The sequence below is a fragment of the Medicago sativa genome, chromosome 8 (genome assembly GCF_051527215.1).
Source record: "Medicago sativa cultivar Bolivia chromosome 8, Bolivia_mono, whole genome shotgun sequence".
In the NCBI taxonomy this organism is placed as follows: Eukaryota; Viridiplantae; Streptophyta; class Magnoliopsida; order Fabales; family Fabaceae; genus Medicago; species Medicago sativa.
The window spans coordinates 16,597,561-16,616,851 of NC_140756.1; the positions used below are offsets into that span (position 1 = coordinate 16,597,561).

Genomic DNA, 19,291 nt, shown 5'->3' on the forward strand with positions numbered 1-19,291 from the left:
CAGTTTAAATTTGTATAAGATTGTGCTATATTAAAAAAAAACTTATAAGCATATGCGTTAAAATAAATAAACAATTAAACACAATAGAAAAGTGTAAAGATAGACACTTTAGTATCTGTTTTAACGCTAGTTATAAATAATAATAATAATTGCAAAAAAGAGTTTTTTTTATATTGAGTCGACTTGCCAACCCTCCTAATTTTTTTAGTGAGTTAGGTAGGGCGAAGAACTAGTATTAAAAATTTCATCAAAAAATGACGGGTTGAACAGGTGTACATGATAAGTCCAACCCATTTTATCATGACATCAAAAATTTATTAAAAATTACACTCAAATCTCTCTAAGGACAATTAAAATGACATCGACATTCGTCTTACTTTATAACTTACATTAACCTCACTTAACATCTAATCAACATACATCATTTATTGTAAAAATATTGGTAGTTTTTATCACACACTACTAACTTCTCATGCGCTCTATAATATTTTAGATTATACAATTCAAACGGTGTAAAGACACGTTAAAAACACCCTTTTACACCTACGACATTTTGAATTTCATAATCCGAGGTGCGAAAAGAAATTCATATTGGGCCGCATTGAGTGGTCAGCCCATTGAATTTCTATTAACCTCTCTCTCTCTTTCTCTCTCATCACTCTGAAAATTATTCAGCTGAAATTCCTAAAACGATGTCGGGTCGATTGGTGAAGAAGATTCTGAACGAGCAACATCAACTTTCTCAACAACAATTCATCAAAGAAGAAGAAGAAGAAGAAGAAGATGATAATGAACAAGAAGAAGGTTCCACTGCACCTTCAACAATCAACCCCTTCGATCTTCTCAATGACAATGATTCTGAACCCGAAAACCAGGTTCTAAATTTTTTTTTATTTTTATTGAAGCTATTTAATTAATTTATGTAACATTATTTAACCCTTTTGAATTTTGCAACTGGGTTTTGTTTTTTATAAGCTAAAAGTGAATTGGGTTAGCTAAAAATTCTAACTTGGCTTTTGTATTTGGAAATAGGTTAGTAACGAATAATTCAATAGTGTTAGTTATGGTGTCTAGAAATTGTCGTTATCATAAAGTATTATAGAAAATGACATGGGTTTTGTTTAGATGAACATTTTAAGTATAAGTGTTTATCATGTAAGTGCTTATTTATAAGCTATTTCTATAACAAAATAAAATTGAGTTAAAATGTTTTTATATAAGCTATAATTTTTCATTAGCTATATTGGAGAACTTGTAGAAATAAGTTGAAAAAACTTATGAACATCTCATAGGTTGTTTTCACTTTTCATAAGCTCTCTCAAATGGTCTCACAAGTGCTTATGCCAGTAGGTAAGCTTAAATAAGCAAATCCAAGCCGTCCCATGGCGTTATAGTGTTATATTGAATAAGCTTAACAGTTGGGCCACATTGTTGTATAAAGAATGATATAGGTTTTAATTGGTAAGCAATTTAATTATGCGCTTAAAGCATAAACGTTTATCATATAAGTTCTTGTTTACAAGTTATTTCTATAACTGAAGATAAAATAGAGTTAAGCTGTTTTATAAAAGCCATAAGTTGTTTATACCGGAGAGCTTTATAGAAAGAAGTTGAAAACAACTTATGAACATGTCGTAAGTTGTTTTCATAAGCTCTCTTAAACGGTCTCAGAAAGTAGGTAAGTTTTAAATAAGTCAATCCAAACAAGCACATGGTGTTGTATTGATTATACTAGAAAATTTTCTTTTTACCTTAAAGATAGATTATTGGTTTCTTGCTCGTTCGAAAGAATGTGGGGATCTCTAATAGTATGCTTATTGCTCATCTGAATTTGGTTGTTTTGATTGCAGGGAGATGAGTCTGCGGATGAAACGTCGGTGAGAGACGATAATAAGGAGAGGACATCCGCATTAAAAAGTTCTGCTCAGGTTTCAACATCAAATCCAAAATCAAAGAAAAAGAAGAATAAGAAGAAGAAAAGCAAGGATAATGCTGTTTCCAGTAAAAAGGGAGATGAAAAGGAATTAGACTTGATTTTAGAAGATTTGGCTCTGAATGTGAATCATTCAAGCGAGCAACATGTTTCTACAGAAGGAAAAGCAGTGAATGCTAAGGACAAAAGTAGAGCTGTTAAGGAGGATGCTGTCTCCATATTACAAGTGGATCCTAAACATTTGAGTGCCGAAAATGAGCTGATAAGAATATTTGGATCTAAGGTTGTGAAATCATTTGAGAATCAGAATAACAATCAACCAAGCAGTTCTAGGCAGATGCGAGGGGTGAGGCGAGTGCGCCATAATCTTAAGAAGACCGTTCTTGTCACTCCAGCAAACACTTGGCTCCCATGTGATGATTCTTTGTCCATGGAATTTCTTGAAATAAAGAACGGATATCACTACTTTAGGTATGTAGTTTGTTATCATTCTTATTGTGTTATTTATAATATTTTGTGCTTTGGCTTTTGGGACAATTCCCCTCTCTGTATGCGTGTCTGGTTGTATATGTAAAGTCTAAGGACTTTTAGTCTCCAATCTTCAAAAGTGTGATGTGTCCTACTATCGAATCATAAACATGTGAATGCCATAGAAATAAGCACATACAAAAGATGTTGTGTCCATTGATGGGAAGAATCAAACATAGAACATGGCATAAAGATAAAACCTTACGAAGAACTTTGAACAAAAAAAAGGTTCCAATTTAAGACCTTGGAATAGAAAGGAAAAAAAAAAATAACATAATGGGAAAATTAATTTCGTTGGGCCAAATATTGATTATATTTTACACACACACATACACACAATCTAATATATATATATATGGAGCCTAGTATGGACCTTATATTTAAGAGTCCATGGGTGAACCCATATTTTATTTTTATTTTCCTGACAAGTCTTATATCTGGGCAAGAATGTTGAATAGCGGGGTAGAGTAGAACAACACCACCTATTAGCATCCTTTGTATCTATCACCAGTCACCACTATCTTCACCCTTTTGCATTAGTAGCTCAATCACCCTAAAAGTTCAGTGAATATGTCTTTACTACCACAATGATTCACTGCATCTTAGATAGAAAGAGAGAAAACTCATTCTGCTGTCTCAAGGAGAGAGATGCACTGATGTCAACGGAAAAAAAAGACACGTCAAAAAGAGTGAAAGTGGAAAATAAATTAACCTCCAATTGCCGGTAAAAACAATGGGTGCACTGTGGACAATTGTATATAAGGTTCATCTTAGGGTCTCCTTATATATATTGCAGTTCTACTACTTAATAACTTTTTGTAAAATAGTTAGATAATCCAAATGTTGAATTATGCAATATTATCTTCATTATAATTGTGAGGTTTTAGATGATTTAGTCATCCATAGATGTGATATATACTAGTGGATATCTAATTACATTTTAAATAACATATTTTGCATAAAAATAATGTATTGCCATGAAATATCAATTAGTTTTTGGTCAGTATGATTTTTTTAGTAAACTTGATCTACTTCATAAAAATCTTCAATCCAACGATTGGATTGCATGGAGGGCATATGCACAGTTGAGTCCATTGGTTGGGTTTATGGTTAACAAGAGTGGGATTGGGAGACATAGGCTTTTCTATCTATCTGGTTGATGATTATGTGCTTTATTTGTGTTGGAAATTGAATGTATATTTTGTATTTTGTGTAATGGTTCCCTATTTTAATCTGTGGTTGAAGATTTTTCAGATGTGAGAATCATAAATTATAAAAATAGTTGCATCCTTTTGAATCCCTTTTAACTACCGTTCAACCCTCTTTTTTACTTTGTAGATATGTGCACTCACCATCCTACTCCCAGTATCAGAAATCGTTTGAAGCTGCCAAAGCAATTAATGACATAAATGGTGTAGCGAGCATATTACAGCACCGTCCTTATCACATAGATTCCCTTCTAACAATGGCAGAATATTTCAAGGTAGTGGGTGAACAACAGATGTCTGGAGATACTATTGCGAGGTGTCTATATGCGCTTGAATGTGCATGGCATCCCACATTCACACCACTGCAGGGTAATTGCCAATTGAAGTACAAACATGATACAAACAAACCTATATTCACAGCTCTTTTCACTCACATGAAAAACTTGGATCGACGAGGCTGTCACAGATCTGCTTTAGAGGTCTGCAAATTGTTGCTTTCACTAGATTCTGACGATCCCATGGGGGCTATTTTCTGCATTGACTACTTTGCTCTAAGGTCTGAGGAGTATGCATGGCTGGAAAAGTTTTCTGAAGCTTATAAAAGTGATAACTCTATATGGTTGCTTCCAAATTTCTCTTTTTCCCTTGCCATTTGTCGGTTTTACCTTGAGCGCGTGGCCTCCGAAGATGCTTGTGTTGATTCTAAAAAGTCTTCTTCATCTGATCTTATGACACAAGCATTGATGCTTCATCCTTCAGTTATAAAGAAGCTAGTGACAAAAGTACCATTGAAAGATCGTGCATGGACAGATATTCTCAAGCATGCCTTTTTTCGAAATGATCAAACAGGAATTCCATCTCAAGATCACTTGATTAATATATATGTCGAGAGAAATTATCTTATATGGAGGCTTCCTGATCTGCAAAAACTGCTGATTGGTGCTGCAAAACAAGTCATGGAAACTCTAGAAAGTAATAAAAGTGAAGTTAACGATTGGTCTTGTGTCAGAAAAGAAGCATTTTCCTCTGAGAAAAATGAGTAAGTGAATTCTTTTGTCTTTAGCTAAAAAAAAAAAATCCCTGTTTACTTTTACGGCATTCTTTTGTAGAAGTGGAACTTTTTCTGATCCCAAAAAAACATCAAATATTTAAGTATGTTGTTTCGCAAACCATCTTTAACGACATTTATAGATGCATCTGTATTTAGGATCTTCAAAACTTGGTGCAAATTATTTTAATTTGGAACGAGCATTTTGTGTTGACCAATCAAAGTTATGAATGAGTACATGTGGCAATTCATTTTACAATCTTTTGCTTGTCAGGTATGGACATTTGTTGGTGTCCGATTTCTCCGATTCAGTAACAGCAATCCCACACGAAAATCTTCAACAGTTTATGGGCATTCCAAGGGCAGGGGAGGCTATGCTGGACGAAAACCAATTTGCTAACCAGCAAGGCAATGGCCATGCTCCTCGTGGTGTTGCAAATAGAAACGCATTAGCTGTCTTATTTGAGTCAATGCTACCGTGGGTTACTTACGAGGAAGGTGGACCTGATGTTAACCAACATGGTGACGAGGAGCAAGACAATCAGTGATACTTGATACAATGCATCCTTCCTGCTCTAGAAGCCTTTTTTCCGGAGTGTTTTGAACTCCATGATGAGATGTCTTTCATGTATAGAGCGATGTTTAGGGAGCTTGATACCTTCTGCAATTATGTTGGTCCTTGTGAACCATCTGGATTCAATATAATTGCCATATACTGTGGTGTCTAATTTTTGGGATATTGATATCAGATGTTATACCTTTTCCATAATGAATTTCTACTTTTATATAATTCTGATCCTTGTCAGCACTGTTATTTAATCATGTACTGTCACATTAAGAATTTAGTTATGGTAATAACTGTCTAAGAGGTCAAATACTCTTATTTAGGGGTGGAAATGGGCTAGGCCGAGCCGGGCTTTGTAAGGCCTAAGCCTGGCCTACTTCAAAAATTATAGGCCTGAGCCTGGCCTATTACCCGTCATAGGCTTATTTTCGAGGCCTGGCCTGGCCTTTTTAAAGGCCTGATGAAGCCTGAAAGCCTATTTAAAAGCCTATTTTACACTAACGCCTAGGAACATCTATAAGCCTACCACTAAATAGGCCAAAACTTATGAAGGCCTAAAACACACAAATATGACTTCTACTAAATAACAAATACTTACGAAGGGCTAATCACACCAATATATCTGCTACTAAATAGCCAAATCATATAAAAGCTTGAGTTTATAAAAATAAAGCATCAACATTATCAATAATGAAATGCATATTATATATTAAAAGCTTAATAGGCCGGCCCGACGATCTTAATAGGCTTTTTTGTAAGCCTTAGTCTAGCCTATTTAAGTAAATAGGCTTTATAAAAAGCTTGAGCCTGGCCTTTTTATTAAACGAGCTGGGCCGAGCTAGGCTTTAAATAGGCTAGGCCATAGGCCCCTGTCGGACGGCCTGGCCTGTTCCCACCCCTACTCTTATTTATGATACAGTAGTGCAATTGAATATATGATTGTGCAGAAATGAAAGCATTAGATCAATGGTAAACACTTTCAGCATCCCATTGTAGTTTGAGTAGTGTAGGAATAGTAGTGTGTGGTGTGGGACACCTCATTCCTTGTGTACATATGGCATGAATATATTTCTGTAAATTGTTGAGCCATTGACAGCATTACTAGGGATATCTCCAAGTGGGTTACCAGTATAAAACCGTATACAATGGTCGAGATCGTAACTGCTGCGCCTGCTGACTGCAGAACTCATTTTTGATGTTGTGTGTATAAGATGAAATTATACTCCGACAAAACATCAGAAGCCAAACGCTGAGATTCAAGAAGCGTGTATAACCTAATGTTAGCATAGAGCATGTTCATAAATGCAGTACATGGGGTTTTCCGTGTGTCGACTTAAGTTTTGATTTATAAGTTTAGAGCAATTACACAATCACACTGTGATTCCTATGCAATCCAAACACATACTTAACTTATTAACCTTGTTGCAATGTTAGAGGGTTTTCCTGACATCAATGTGATCGTGTCTCAAAAGAACCTAAACAACTATTGTAAGCAAATCTCAACATATTGGTCACATGATTTCATGATATTTTAAAAGCGATTGACATAGATGTATGTGAAACTATGGCTGCATTTGTGATGATTGTAAACTGCAATAGTTACAAGAATAACATTACAATGTACAAACAATATTCCAATAGGCTAACAAATAGATAAAGATCTTGTATTTGTTGGTTTAAGAACTTGCATTAAAGTATACAATATTCCAAACTATGCCGTACCTAAAACTATTTATTGATGGCAAGCTTTATACAAAGTAATAACTGCAGAAAGATCACTCATTCAACATGCTGGCCTAGGCATGTAGATGAGTATATAAAAAAATCCTGACAAGGCCTTCTTGTGTGTGGGGCATGCTTTGTACATAGTCCCTCCAACTCAAGCGTGGCATTGAGACCTTTTCTTTTCTTTTCCTTCTTTCTGCAAATATTGAGGGGATTTAGAGAATGTTGCCCTTTAGAGATTATGGAAGCGGGGTTAGAAGTGGGGGGGACCAAGATTATATGATAAAGTTGTCATGTGGGAGGATTCATTACATGATTAGGGGCACAATTGTATAAGCTTCAAACATCATCACAACAATGCTAAGCATCATTGGATAGTCTTGCTGAAATTCTTATAAATACATATTGTTTAAGATAACTTGGCTGTGGGGATATAAAAGATCGCCTAATCATATTGTGTGAGATAATGAATTATTTAGCTGATTATATCAGCAGGTGAGCGTGGCTTTATGTGGGAAGCCACAAGCAGAAAGCGCATTGCGCCAATTAATCACTTGTGATATGAAGGGTTGTGCCTTTTTCCCTTTTTTGTGTGACGAAGTGGTAAACACCACTTGAAACTCACACATACTGTGAGGTTTTGAATTCGAATCCGTGTGAAAGTGTTTAACTAATTAATGATATTGATATTGTCAGTTGAACTATGTCTTATGTGTTTTTCTCCTTTATTAGTAGATGAAAGTTTATATACAGTTGAGTAGGATAAATTAATTAATAGCAAATAAATGATCATATACACCCTCTTAATTCATAAGTAAACTTAATAAAAGAATTAAAAAAAGATGGTGCATAGTTATTACAATAATTGTTGTCTATCACGGGTGAACTCTGGATTATCAAGATCTTCCCTTAAGAATCGGAAGGTTAAAAATAAAAATTGATGTTTATTAGATTTTTTTAAACATTAATTGCAAGTTCTATCACAAAATCATGTGGGGAAAAAAAAGTACCTTAAGGGTTTGTAAAATGATTGAAACTCTTTTGGAGAATTTGACTAGACAAATTCGCACAATCTTTTCTTTTAGGCAAATGTTAACTTGCGCCCTCAAGGGCACATGTTAAGGAACTCAATATAGAAATATACGTATTAAAAGTGGTGCAGTCAACTTCTTAAAAGTTAAAATGTTATCTTTTCCAATGCAAAGTTGCTTTTTTTAGGTTCCTTAACATGTGCCCTAAGGGCACAAGTTAACATGACCCTTTCTTTTAACCACATTTTTTTTAAGACATCTTATTTCGTTTCCAAGTCATTTTATACGAAGGAAATGTGACATAAGTTATAGATTTTTAAATTCTTTAATCATGTCTAGAGTTTGATTTCTAATCGATATACTTCCTCCGTTTCAAAATACATGTCCAATTTTTGTAATGTGCACTATTCACTTGACTTACTTTGACCATACTTTTTAACTAATGTATAAATACAAATATTAGCATGTAAGATGTTGTTTGATTTGTCTCGCCAAATATTTTCAAAATATTAAATTTTTATAATTTTTTACTTCAGATAATTAAAGATATTAAGGGTCAAAATTGTGCATTGGCATATGTGAAGTGATTGACTTGAACATGTATTTTGAAACGGATGGAGTATATATGAAAAAACATTTGACGGAACAGAAGATGTCAATCTCTTAAATATGTCAGCTACCTTGAGCAAATGAATTAATCTATGTAATTATACACACCCAATAGATATTCAAAATCAAGTCCACCTATAAAAGTGGAACTCAACTAGTCACAAACAATCACACACAAACCAAGACACACAATGGTTTGTAATCAAAATTTGAAGAATGCTGTGATAGCAATATTAGTTCCTCTTCCATCAATCATTTTCTATCTCACATTCCTCAACAATTATCACTCATCAATTTCCATCCCAAACAACCCTTCTTTTGTCTCAACTGTATGGACATGGTGCTATCACCACCCTCTTCTCTTTGCCAATGCTCTCTTCTTCTTCAATGTCAATCTTCTCTTCTGGCTCATTGGTCAAATCCAATCTAGTCACTGGGTACATACAAATCCAATCTTTCATCATATTCCACTGACACGGACACATTAACATGATCATTATTTGAGAGAATCACATAATTGAATGTAATTACGTCGGTGTGAGACTTGTCAGACACCGACATGTGTCAGACACCAGACAAACACATCTTTGATTAGAAGTGTCGGTACTATTGTAGAGTACTAATGTGATTGAAAAATTTAAAATTTTGCAAATTTAAACGACCAAGTTGATTAAATGATTCAATTTTCAAATTTTGGTTTATGGGTATGTATAAATTGACATTTTTATTGTTAGTGATGATGCAGATGATTGATCCATATTGGACAGTGATCCCTGTGATGCTTGTTCATTACTATGCAACACACCCTTTGGCTCAATATAATTTGTGGAGGTCTAACATTGTGATTTTGTTGACTTGGGTTTGGAGTATTAGACTCACTCATAATTACTTTAGACGTGAAAAGTGGCAATGGGGTGCTAGAGAAGACTGGCGTTTCACTGAGATGGGTCAACAATATGGAAAACATTGGTGGTGGGTTTCATTTTTTGCTGTTTATGTCTCTCAGCAGGTTGGTTTTTGGTTTACTTTAGCACCTTGAACATGTTTGATGAATTGTCTGTTTGGTTTAATTTTTGGATAAATAATCAATTTGGTCCCTGAAATTGTACAACTGCATCAACATAATCTCATACATTAATAGTATTGCAAATTGATCCTTGAAATTGCAAAATGTTAATCAAATCCGTTCCTTTGTTGGTAGTGATATGGACTAAAGTGACATTAAGTTGGTAATGTCGGAGATGCAAGTGAAAATAAGTGAATAATGTCTGGGATGCATTTGATATCAGATTATGAAAGAGGGACATATTTGATTGAAATTTTACAATTTTAGGGATTATTTTGAATTATATATAATTTGGAGGACTAAGTTCCTGCTTGGTGGGATTTGACATGTTCCGGTGTCCAACACCAACACATGGGCTTACATTCTGTTATTAGTTATTTCTATTTTTCGGTGTTGAGGGGTGACCTTTAAGAATGTGCCAATTATCCGTCCGCACATGACAAATTTTTTTGACATAATACTTCCTCTGATATAAAATAAAAGCAACAGCGAGTCAAAGAAAATTGATATATTTGGTTCAAAATTTGGTCCAAATACATCAATTTTCTTTGACTCAATTTTGCTTATATTTTGTAACAGAGGGAGTGTTTGTGTTACAGTAAAAAAAAATTATACAATTAACAGATCCAGTCCTATCTATAAAAAATAAAACAGACTCTGTCAAATGCGCTAAATTCACTTCTTGTCTCACTGAAATTTGATGGCGATAAAAACATTTCATAGGATTTTTTGTGGAATCAACATTGTTATAATGTTAATCGTTCACACATCTTTCACTTGAAGTTGTTTTAGAACAATTAATAACTAGTTTGTGTGTGTGCTCGCATGTGCGTGTGCACTTGCGTGCGTGCGTGTGTGTGCTCACATGCGTTCCTGACTAAAATAATAAAAATAGACAACCAAGTTCAAATTTCACACACGTCAGTCAAAATGGACGGCATGACGATGCCTATGTGTTAGCGTTGTTTTTGGTGTCTCTATCTGTATCAATGTTTTGTTGATTGTGTCTTCTGAATTTGAAATGCTACTTTTTTCTAACAATTAAATGGGCATAGTTCTGTGAAGAATTGATTTCTGTAGGAGAGTTGTCTGAGACGTAGTTTAGACAAAAATCTTGATAACATTAATATCGTTGTGTTTGGAATTTCTAGTTTCAGCTATGGAAACTCACATTGAATTCTAAGATATGCTTACAAGAGTTGCTTTTTTCCATCTCTTAATCTTCTATATTTCCTTCTGTCAAAAAAAAAATCTATATTTCCTTTGTGTTAGGTCTGTTATTTTTCAGCGGAATCATGTAAGCTTTTTGTTATTGTGAGTTGTTAGTCAGGAGAGTGAATTTGAATTGCAATGGAAATCAACACGGCATATTTTTCTGTTGTTTTAAACCTTGTCATTTGTGCATTGAAAATGTTTTTTCTTTTGTTTCGTTGCAGATGTTTTTGATTGGATTGTCCCTTCCTTTATATGTTGTGCACTTTGTCAACAAACCTTTGAGTATCTTGGACTTGGTGGCTATTGTTGTCTGTTTAAGTGGCATCGTTATAGCATACTTTGCTGATACACAACTACATGACTTTATGAGTAGAAACAACAAGTTCAAAGAGCTTGGTAAACCTGTAATCCCTGTACTTGACACCGGCCTATGGTATTACAGCCGGCGTCCGAATTACTTTGGTGAGACGCTGTGGTGGTGGGGACTGGTTGTGTTTGCATGGAACCTTGGACATGGATGGACCTTTATTGGAGCTTTGGTTAATACCTTGTGTTTAGCTTATGTGACTAGGCTTGTGGAGGAGAGAATGTTGAAACAAGAGAGTAGAGCAGAAGCGTTTAAGCTTTATCAGAAGACAACTTCAGCGTGGATACCTTGGTTTAAGTCATTTCCTTCAGATGTTAAAATTAAGAATGCTTGATGTTTTTCTTAATGTAATGTTTTATTTTTATTGTAAAATTTTCATGTTCGTATCCTGCTAAGTGTTGTATTGTTTTCCTTGTTTATTTGATAGAATCATGATTTGTATGTGTTCTAGTATGTAGCACCGATGTACTTGTGTTTGATTGTTCGACACATCCGACAGGACATTAACACATGTGCCACATACAATCACTTTTATTTTCTTAAAATATTAGGTTTGTCTACGTGTTTGTGTTGTGCCTGATTTTCGTGTATGTGTCAGTGTCTAAACATGTTGGTTGCATGATTTGTATACATTTTATCTATTCTATTATATTCTATATATCTTTAAATTTTAAACTTAACTCATTCTAATGCTAGGATTGCGTCTATGTTGCACTTCTAAGAAACTTGCTCCCCACTATGAACAACTTGACATCCTAGCATTAGAATGATTAATTCTCAATTTTATACCTGAATATTTTATGCCTAGACGTAAAAATCCTAGCATTCCTGTCAAGTTGACATCTTAGCATAGTTGAGAATTAATCCTGAATATTTTATACCTGAATATTTTATGCCTAGTCTATGCTAGCATTATATTCTATATCATTAAAGAATTGATTAATTCTCAATTTTATACCTGAATATTTTATGCTAATTTTTTTTTAAGAAAGTATATTTTATGCTAATTGATTCTTTTTTTTAACAAGTCAAAATAGAATTATATAACCACAATAGCAATCCCAAAAGTACAAGGCGTGCCTAAGAGAGCACTAAAAAATATACAAAGTGTTACATTGTCGAAACATAAAACAAGAAGCAGTTAGACAATGCCTAAACAAGCTAAAGGGCTCGACCACCACCTCTGCGTACGAAAAACAAATGTGGTTTTTTTAGCTTTCAGTCAACCTAAAGACAACAATTTAACCTTATCCAACAATCGAAGAATGAGAGTTACAGCTTAAAATAAGCTCAATCCAAACGGGCCCATGTCTGCAAAAATTATTAAAAAAAATATACTTCAATGTTCTTAACATTTCTTATAATTCATTAAGCACAATTAAACCAATTTTAATTTAATAGGAACTAAATTTGCGTGCCAATTTTTTTTATAGGGACCCAAATATGTCACTTTTTTTTTATGATGGTTAATAACAAAAATCGTTATATTTATTGGAACTAAAAACTTATTTAACCCTATAAATAATAACATGCAAGTTATTTATAGGTCCTCTAAAAAGTTTCTTCAACTTTTATTTCTTTAAAAGTTTTTATCTTCACTTTTGGTTATCCTTTAAAGTAAACTACGTAGAATTCATATGTTTAATTAAAATTTTGCAGAAAAATTTATAATATTATAAAAATCTCTCCCAAAAAACATGAATTAAATATGAATTTTTATTTTTTTGGTGGTAAAAAATTCAAATTTAATTTTTATTTTGTTAAAAAAAATTAATTTATTTTGGGAATGATTTTTACAATACTCTACTCATTTCTGCACAATTTCATTAAAAATACAAAAATTAACTTTAAAATAGTGATTAAAAATTTTATAGGGACTAAATGTTGAAGGATAATTTTAGAAAGACTAAAATGAAAAATTGGTATATTTATAGGGTCAAAAACATATTTAAACCTTTATTTTTTTAAAAAGTAATTTTATTTCTTAAAAAAATATAAACGGGACGACTTTTGACTCTAAGTCAATCCCTTAAAAAAAACATACAAACCAAATTCATGACTTATTTGCAGTGTCATCAGTCAAGTCTGGTTGGCGCAAGTACATTGATTTTTCCACCCATTATGGTTCTTGAACAATAACAAGTCCTAAGATGTTCTTGTTTGTTCCACGAACCAATGTCATCATTCATACTAGAAGAAGTATGGCCGAGCGCGTTGTGCTGTAAAAATATAGATACGTGTCTAAGGGGGGTGTATTGGATTATGATTTTAAAAGACAATTTTTGTATAAAAAAGTCTTATGGATTTTAAAAGATTTTGAAAGATTTTAATGACTTTGAAGATTTTAAAAGACTATTAAGATTTGTAATTGGGATTTTAAAGGATTTACATCATAAGATTTTATAGGATTTAAAATGACTTTATGGATTTATAAGATTTCAAAGGATTCTTTAAATTTTAAACAATCATTAAAAAAACAATTTAAAAACACTCTAGCACAATATTCTCAACACACTCTTACTTGTTAAAATGCAAATTATTTCCAAAAAAAATCAATTCTACTAGTAAATCATGTCAGTAACTCAATGAAAAATCATCTGGTGTTAATTACTAAGCAACTTAATGAAAAATCAATCATTTATATGTTTGGTATTTTTAATTTTTTTTAGACGATGTTTGGTATAGAGCATTGCAAATGAGTGTCTGCTATAACTCAAATGGATATGGTGTTTATTAGCTTTTTTTTCTTTATAAAGAAATACAATTTTTGATTGCAAGGTTTTTCACAGCATGATGAAACTGTGATGATACTGTTTTTCACATGCATGAGACAGTATTATCAAAAGTGTCAGGAAGTTAGTATTTGGGAGTTTTGCAATCACATTTTGTTTTTTTTTTTTTTTTGCAGCAAGAGAAATATGTGTGGTATAGCAAAATGTGAAAATGGAAGAGACGTGGATATATAAGAAACATACTTGATACATAGACATGAGAGAAAGGGGAAGGAGAGAAGGGAGATGCAAAAACATAAAAGAAATAAAAAATAGAATCCGTAGAAATCTCATGATGTTGGTAAAGACTTTTTAAAGATAAAAAATCAATGAAAAGTCCATCAAAGTCCATTGAAATCTCATTTTTTTAACAATCCATCGAAATCATAATGTTTTTGAATACCACAAGACTTATTAAGAGTTGTAAAAAGTCTTGATTGAATACCATATGATTTCAAGACATTGTTTTAAAAGTTTATAAAATCCTAATCCAATACCACTAGACTTTTTTAATTTAAACAAAAGTCTTGATTGAATACCACATGACTTTTTCATCATAAAAAAGTCTATTAAAATCCTTCCCAATCCCAATTGAATACACCCCCTAAATTAAATCTTTTAAGGATATATACGTGAAAATATATATATACATGTATAAATAAGTAAAAGTATAGATATGGAATATATATAAGTAAGGCTGGAAATGAGCCGAGCCGAGTCGAGCTCGTCTGAGCTCGACTCGACTCGATAAGAATTGACTCGGCACGAAACTCGACTTGAGTTCGATACGAACCATTTTTTTTGGCTCGAGTTCGACTCGTTTAAAGTTCACGAACAACTCGGTTCGGCTCGTTAGGTTCAACTCGCTTGCTCGAGTAACATAATTCAAAAGTTTTTTTATTTTATTTTTGTCGAAAAAAAGTATATCATAACCTTTTAATTTATTTTTCAAAAAATCAAAATAGTATTAAACTATTGAAGGAAAAGAGCATGCGCAGAAGTAAAAGAGCATGCGCACCTTACAGTTACTACTGTTGCGCTGCCTAAACTAATGTGCTTCTATTTATAACTACTCATCCTCGCTAGTTTGTGTAAACTTACCGATGTGGGACAAATTATAGTATACATATGTGTGGTTATAAGCCTAAGCTTGCACTAGTTTATTATTAGCTTCTTTTTTTTCTCTCGTTTTTTTTTTTTAAGGATCTCTTTACTTATAATTAGTATACATATAATTTTAGTATTAGAGGAAGCTTGTAATTAATTAAATATATATGTGTATATATTATCGAGTCAGTTCATGAACCAACCGAGTCGGACTATATATAGCTCAAGTTCGGTTCATTTATTTAACGAACTTAATTTTCAACTCAAGTTCAGCTCATTTGGTTCATGAACCAAGTGCAACGAATTAATTGTCGAATCGAATTCCGAACTATTGACGAGTTGGTTCGGTTCATTGCCAGCCCTATATATAAGGGATAATATATATTATATACAGGGGTCGGGATTCGAACCTCAGACACCCCACTTATTCATCTTTAAGCTGAATTTTCTCTAGTCACTAGACTACTTAACCAAAAATAATTACAAAAAATTATCAATGTATTGATATAAGAGTAAAAGAAATTAGATATATACATTGATATATGAGGGGAGGTTTAGAGTTGCTTCAAATCACTACCATTCATTTTGTTTTAATCTAACGATACAGAGGAGAGGAGGTATTTTGACTCCAAGAGTAACTTATCAGAGTAACTTCAAATCACTACCATTCATTTTGTTTTAATCTAATGATCCTAATTAATTATTTGGTGATGAATTGTTGTTGTCTATATATGGCGAGTCTTCATACATCATAACATAATTCTGATTAATATGAAGAGTTTGAGAAAAAATGAGATACTCTTGGTTGTGGTGTGGCTATGAAAGAGAGGTGGATAAAAAAATTTAAGGTGAAAGTGAAAGAGACGGAGAAGAAGTAGGAAAGAGAAAGGGAAAGTGACGAGGAAAATATGAAGAAAGTGACGAGGAAAATATGAAGAAATTAATTTTAGATAAATAGCCCTCAAATGCAAAGATTTTCATTTTCTTATATATATAAGATAAATAGCCCTCAAACCCCAACTCAACAAGTTTAGATTTTAATTAGTGTTAGCCACTTGAATTATCAAAACAGTGATGAATTTGAGTAAAATATTTAATTTTGACACCAAGAGAGAAATGGGTTTGAATTTTATGATTTTGATGGTTATGGTTTCATGGTTTTGGTCAATTCCTACTACATGTGCCTTGGCTGCAAAACAACAAGAGAACCAGAAGCTGAGGTTTGATAAAAATGGTGAATTCAAGATATTACAAGTGGCAGATATGCACTATGCAAATGGAAAGAATACACTTTGCTTAAATGTGCTTCCTTCACAAAATGCTTCTTGTACTGACCTCAATACTACTGCTTTCATTCATAGAATGATCCTTGCTGAGAAGCCTAATCTTATTGTCTTCACTGGTATTGTTTTTGAAATTGTTGCTTTATTTAATCATCTTGAGTACATCTAAGCAAATTACAATTACAAGTTTTTTGGATTGTTGTTCATATGAGATAAGCCAATTTTGCAAATTTATTTTTTCTGATATGACAGGAGATAACATCTATGGCTCTGATTCCTCGGATTCGGCTAAATCGATGGACGCTGCATTTGCTCCTGCAATTGAATCAAACATTCCTTGGGTGGCTGTTTTAGGGAACCATGACCAACAAGGATCACTCTCTAGGGAAGGTGTGATGAAATATATTGTTGGAATGAAAAACTCTTTATCTAAAGTCAATCCTCCAGGAGTACACATTATTGATGGTTTTGGAAACAATAACTTGGAGATTGGTGGTGTTCAAGGTACTGCTTTTGAGAATAAATCAGTTCTCAATCTATACTTTCTAGATAGTGGAGATTATTCCAAAGTTCCTACTATTCGTGGTTATGATTGGATCAAGCCCTCACAGCAACTTTGGTTTGAGCGAACGTCTGCGAATCTTCGGGTACTATCACATTAGCTTGTACCAAATTATCTAGTTTCTCTTTATTGTTTAGTATCTGACTTAACTCTTTATTTATTCTGCAGAAAGCATACATAAAAGGACCAGCGCCACAGAAAGAAGCTGCTCCTGGTCTTGCATACTTTCACATCCCCTTGCCGGAATATACAAGTTTTGATTCATCAAACATGACAGGCGTGAAAATGGAAACAGATGGCGGTGATGGCATAAGTTCTGCTTCGGTGAACTCTGGTTTCTTCACAACCTTGGTTGAAGCAGGAGATGTGAAGGCCGTTTTCGTTGGCCACGATCACCTCAATGACTTCTGCGGCAAGCTAATGAATATACAACTTTGTTATGCTGGAGGGTTCGGATACCATGCTTATGGAAAGGCTGGATGGTCTCGGAGGGCAAGAGTGGTGGTAGCTAGCTTGGAGAAGACAGATAAAGGAAGTTGTCAAGTCAATTAAATCATGGAAGCGCCTCGATGATCAGCATCTTACTGGAATTGATGGTGAGGTCCTATGGAGCAAGAGCAGTTCCGGTAAGATATCATGTAATGCTTGGTGTATACTCTTGCATGTTCTTAAATTATGCTACATATTGAAAGTGATGAAATCTAAATTATGACATAGCGTTACATGATTCTTTTACTCTTATGTTGTCCTTGGACTAATGGTCTAGTTTGGTTTTCATTACAGGAAGTAGTGGCAAAAAACAAATTGGTGGAAATTGAGAGTTTGAAAGAGATGCAGTGCAAGAGAAGTATTGGTGTATCCACATGATTACTTATTTTGGAATTTGTATCGAGTTATTATACAAATTTTTATTCATAAAAATTGGAAACTCTAAATATACATATCATGTAATTTGAAACTGCAATAGAAGGCTGAAGATTACAAAGCAGGAATGAATTTCATTAACTACTTATAGGAGTATTGCATTAATTTGAAGTTTATATGTATTGCCTTAGAACCAAAAAGAATTTGAACTACTAAATCAGAATAGTTTTTTGGCCTCAAGGGAGTAATCAAGTTAAATTAATTCAAGGGGAACTCTAGTAATAATGAAAGAAACATAAGACTGCAAAAGGATTCTAATTTTTTGTCCGTAAATCAAGATGTTTTCTACACGTATTTGAGAAGACTAATTTCTGGAAATAATTGGGATTCGTTTTAATTAAGATCTTTTAAAACACATTATTTTAGACAGTCACGTAATTAACAATTCGGTCGGTACGAGTTTGCGGTACGCGACATGAGAATAATTCTTATCAGTGATGTGTCTAAAACATATTTAAGGAACCCAAGTATTTGTCATTTGTGTTACACCATGCTTAACAGATTCTTGTCATTTTAGCTATCCTAAAAATTCACCCTTACATACGTAGGAGACAAACGCATCAATATTATGTTACCTTATGTGAATATCTTTTTGGATGTTATTCCCGTAGTAGCAGCAATAGATAAATCATCTCAAACAATTCTAAAATAATAATAATAATAATAATATTTTATATAATCAAATCAAAGTTATATATAAAACTAAGTTAGAAGAAGAACAAACTATAGGAATGGAACTCTCAACTAGTCACAAACACTCACTCACACACAACATTAGATCAAAACCAAGACATAATGGTTTGTAATCAAGAATGCTGTCGTAGCAAATAAATGATCATATAACATAATTATAGGGCTAAGATACAGCATGGATGGTTTTGCTAAACTAGCAAGCAAATTAATTTTCCTCGTAATGAATAAACTCAATCTTGTAATAAGAAAATGATTAATAATTTGTACCAAAAGAGGAAGAAAAGAAAATGATTGATAATTCCCTTGCATTGCCTAAAAATACCAAACACTCCATATATGCTAAACTATCACTCATCAATTTCCATCCCAAACAACCCTTCTTTTGTCTCAACTGTATGGACATGGTGCTATCACCACCCTCTTCTCTTTGCCAATGCTCTCTTCTTCTTCAATGTCAATCTTCTCTTCTGGCTCATTGGTCAAATCCAATCTAGTCACTGGCAGTGGCGGATCTTTAAAAAAAACTTGGGGGGGCCAAATATATATTAAACGCTTTCAAAACATATGCAATATAGTAAGTTGTTGTAGTTGTAGTGGTACAAATACTTGAGTATTATAAATAAAATATGAAAAATTCGCTAAGATTATTAAAAAGG

The 19,291-nt window shown here is 33.3% G+C and overlaps 2 protein-coding genes and 1 pseudogene across 3 annotated transcripts; all 3 read left to right on the forward strand.

Annotated features, from left to right (window-relative positions):
- Positions 1-654: 654 nt before the first annotated feature.
- Positions 655-5,507, forward strand: LOC146897381 (transcription factor-like protein). Its single transcript, XM_085733185.1, has 4 exons — positions 655-875; positions 1,851-2,404; positions 3,800-4,708; positions 4,992-5,507. The coding sequence occupies exons 1-4, from the start codon at positions 693-695 to the stop codon at positions 5,263-5,265; spliced, it is 1,920 nt and encodes a 639-aa protein (XP_085589311.1). The 5' UTR covers positions 655-692; the 3' UTR covers positions 5,266-5,507.
- A 3,310-nt stretch (positions 5,508-8,817) lies between these two features.
- LOC146897382 (3-oxo-5-alpha-steroid 4-dehydrogenase (DUF1295)) lies at positions 8,818-11,951 on the forward strand. The gene is made up of 3 exons (XM_085733186.1): positions 8,818-9,084; positions 9,393-9,656; positions 11,150-11,951. The coding sequence occupies exons 1-3, from the start codon at positions 8,839-8,841 to the stop codon at positions 11,627-11,629; spliced, it is 990 nt and encodes a 329-aa protein (XP_085589312.1). The 5' UTR covers positions 8,818-8,838; the 3' UTR covers positions 11,630-11,951.
- Positions 11,952-16,191: 4,240 nt separating this feature from the next.
- On the forward strand, positions 16,192-18,004 carry LOC146897383 (putative inactive purple acid phosphatase 29; annotated as a pseudogene). Its single transcript, XR_015021654.1, has 4 exons — positions 16,192-16,575; positions 16,709-17,103; positions 17,187-17,644; positions 17,802-18,004. The product of XR_015021654.1 is annotated as a putative inactive purple acid phosphatase 29 (transcript).
- The last annotated feature ends 1,287 nt before the right edge of the window (positions 18,005-19,291 follow it).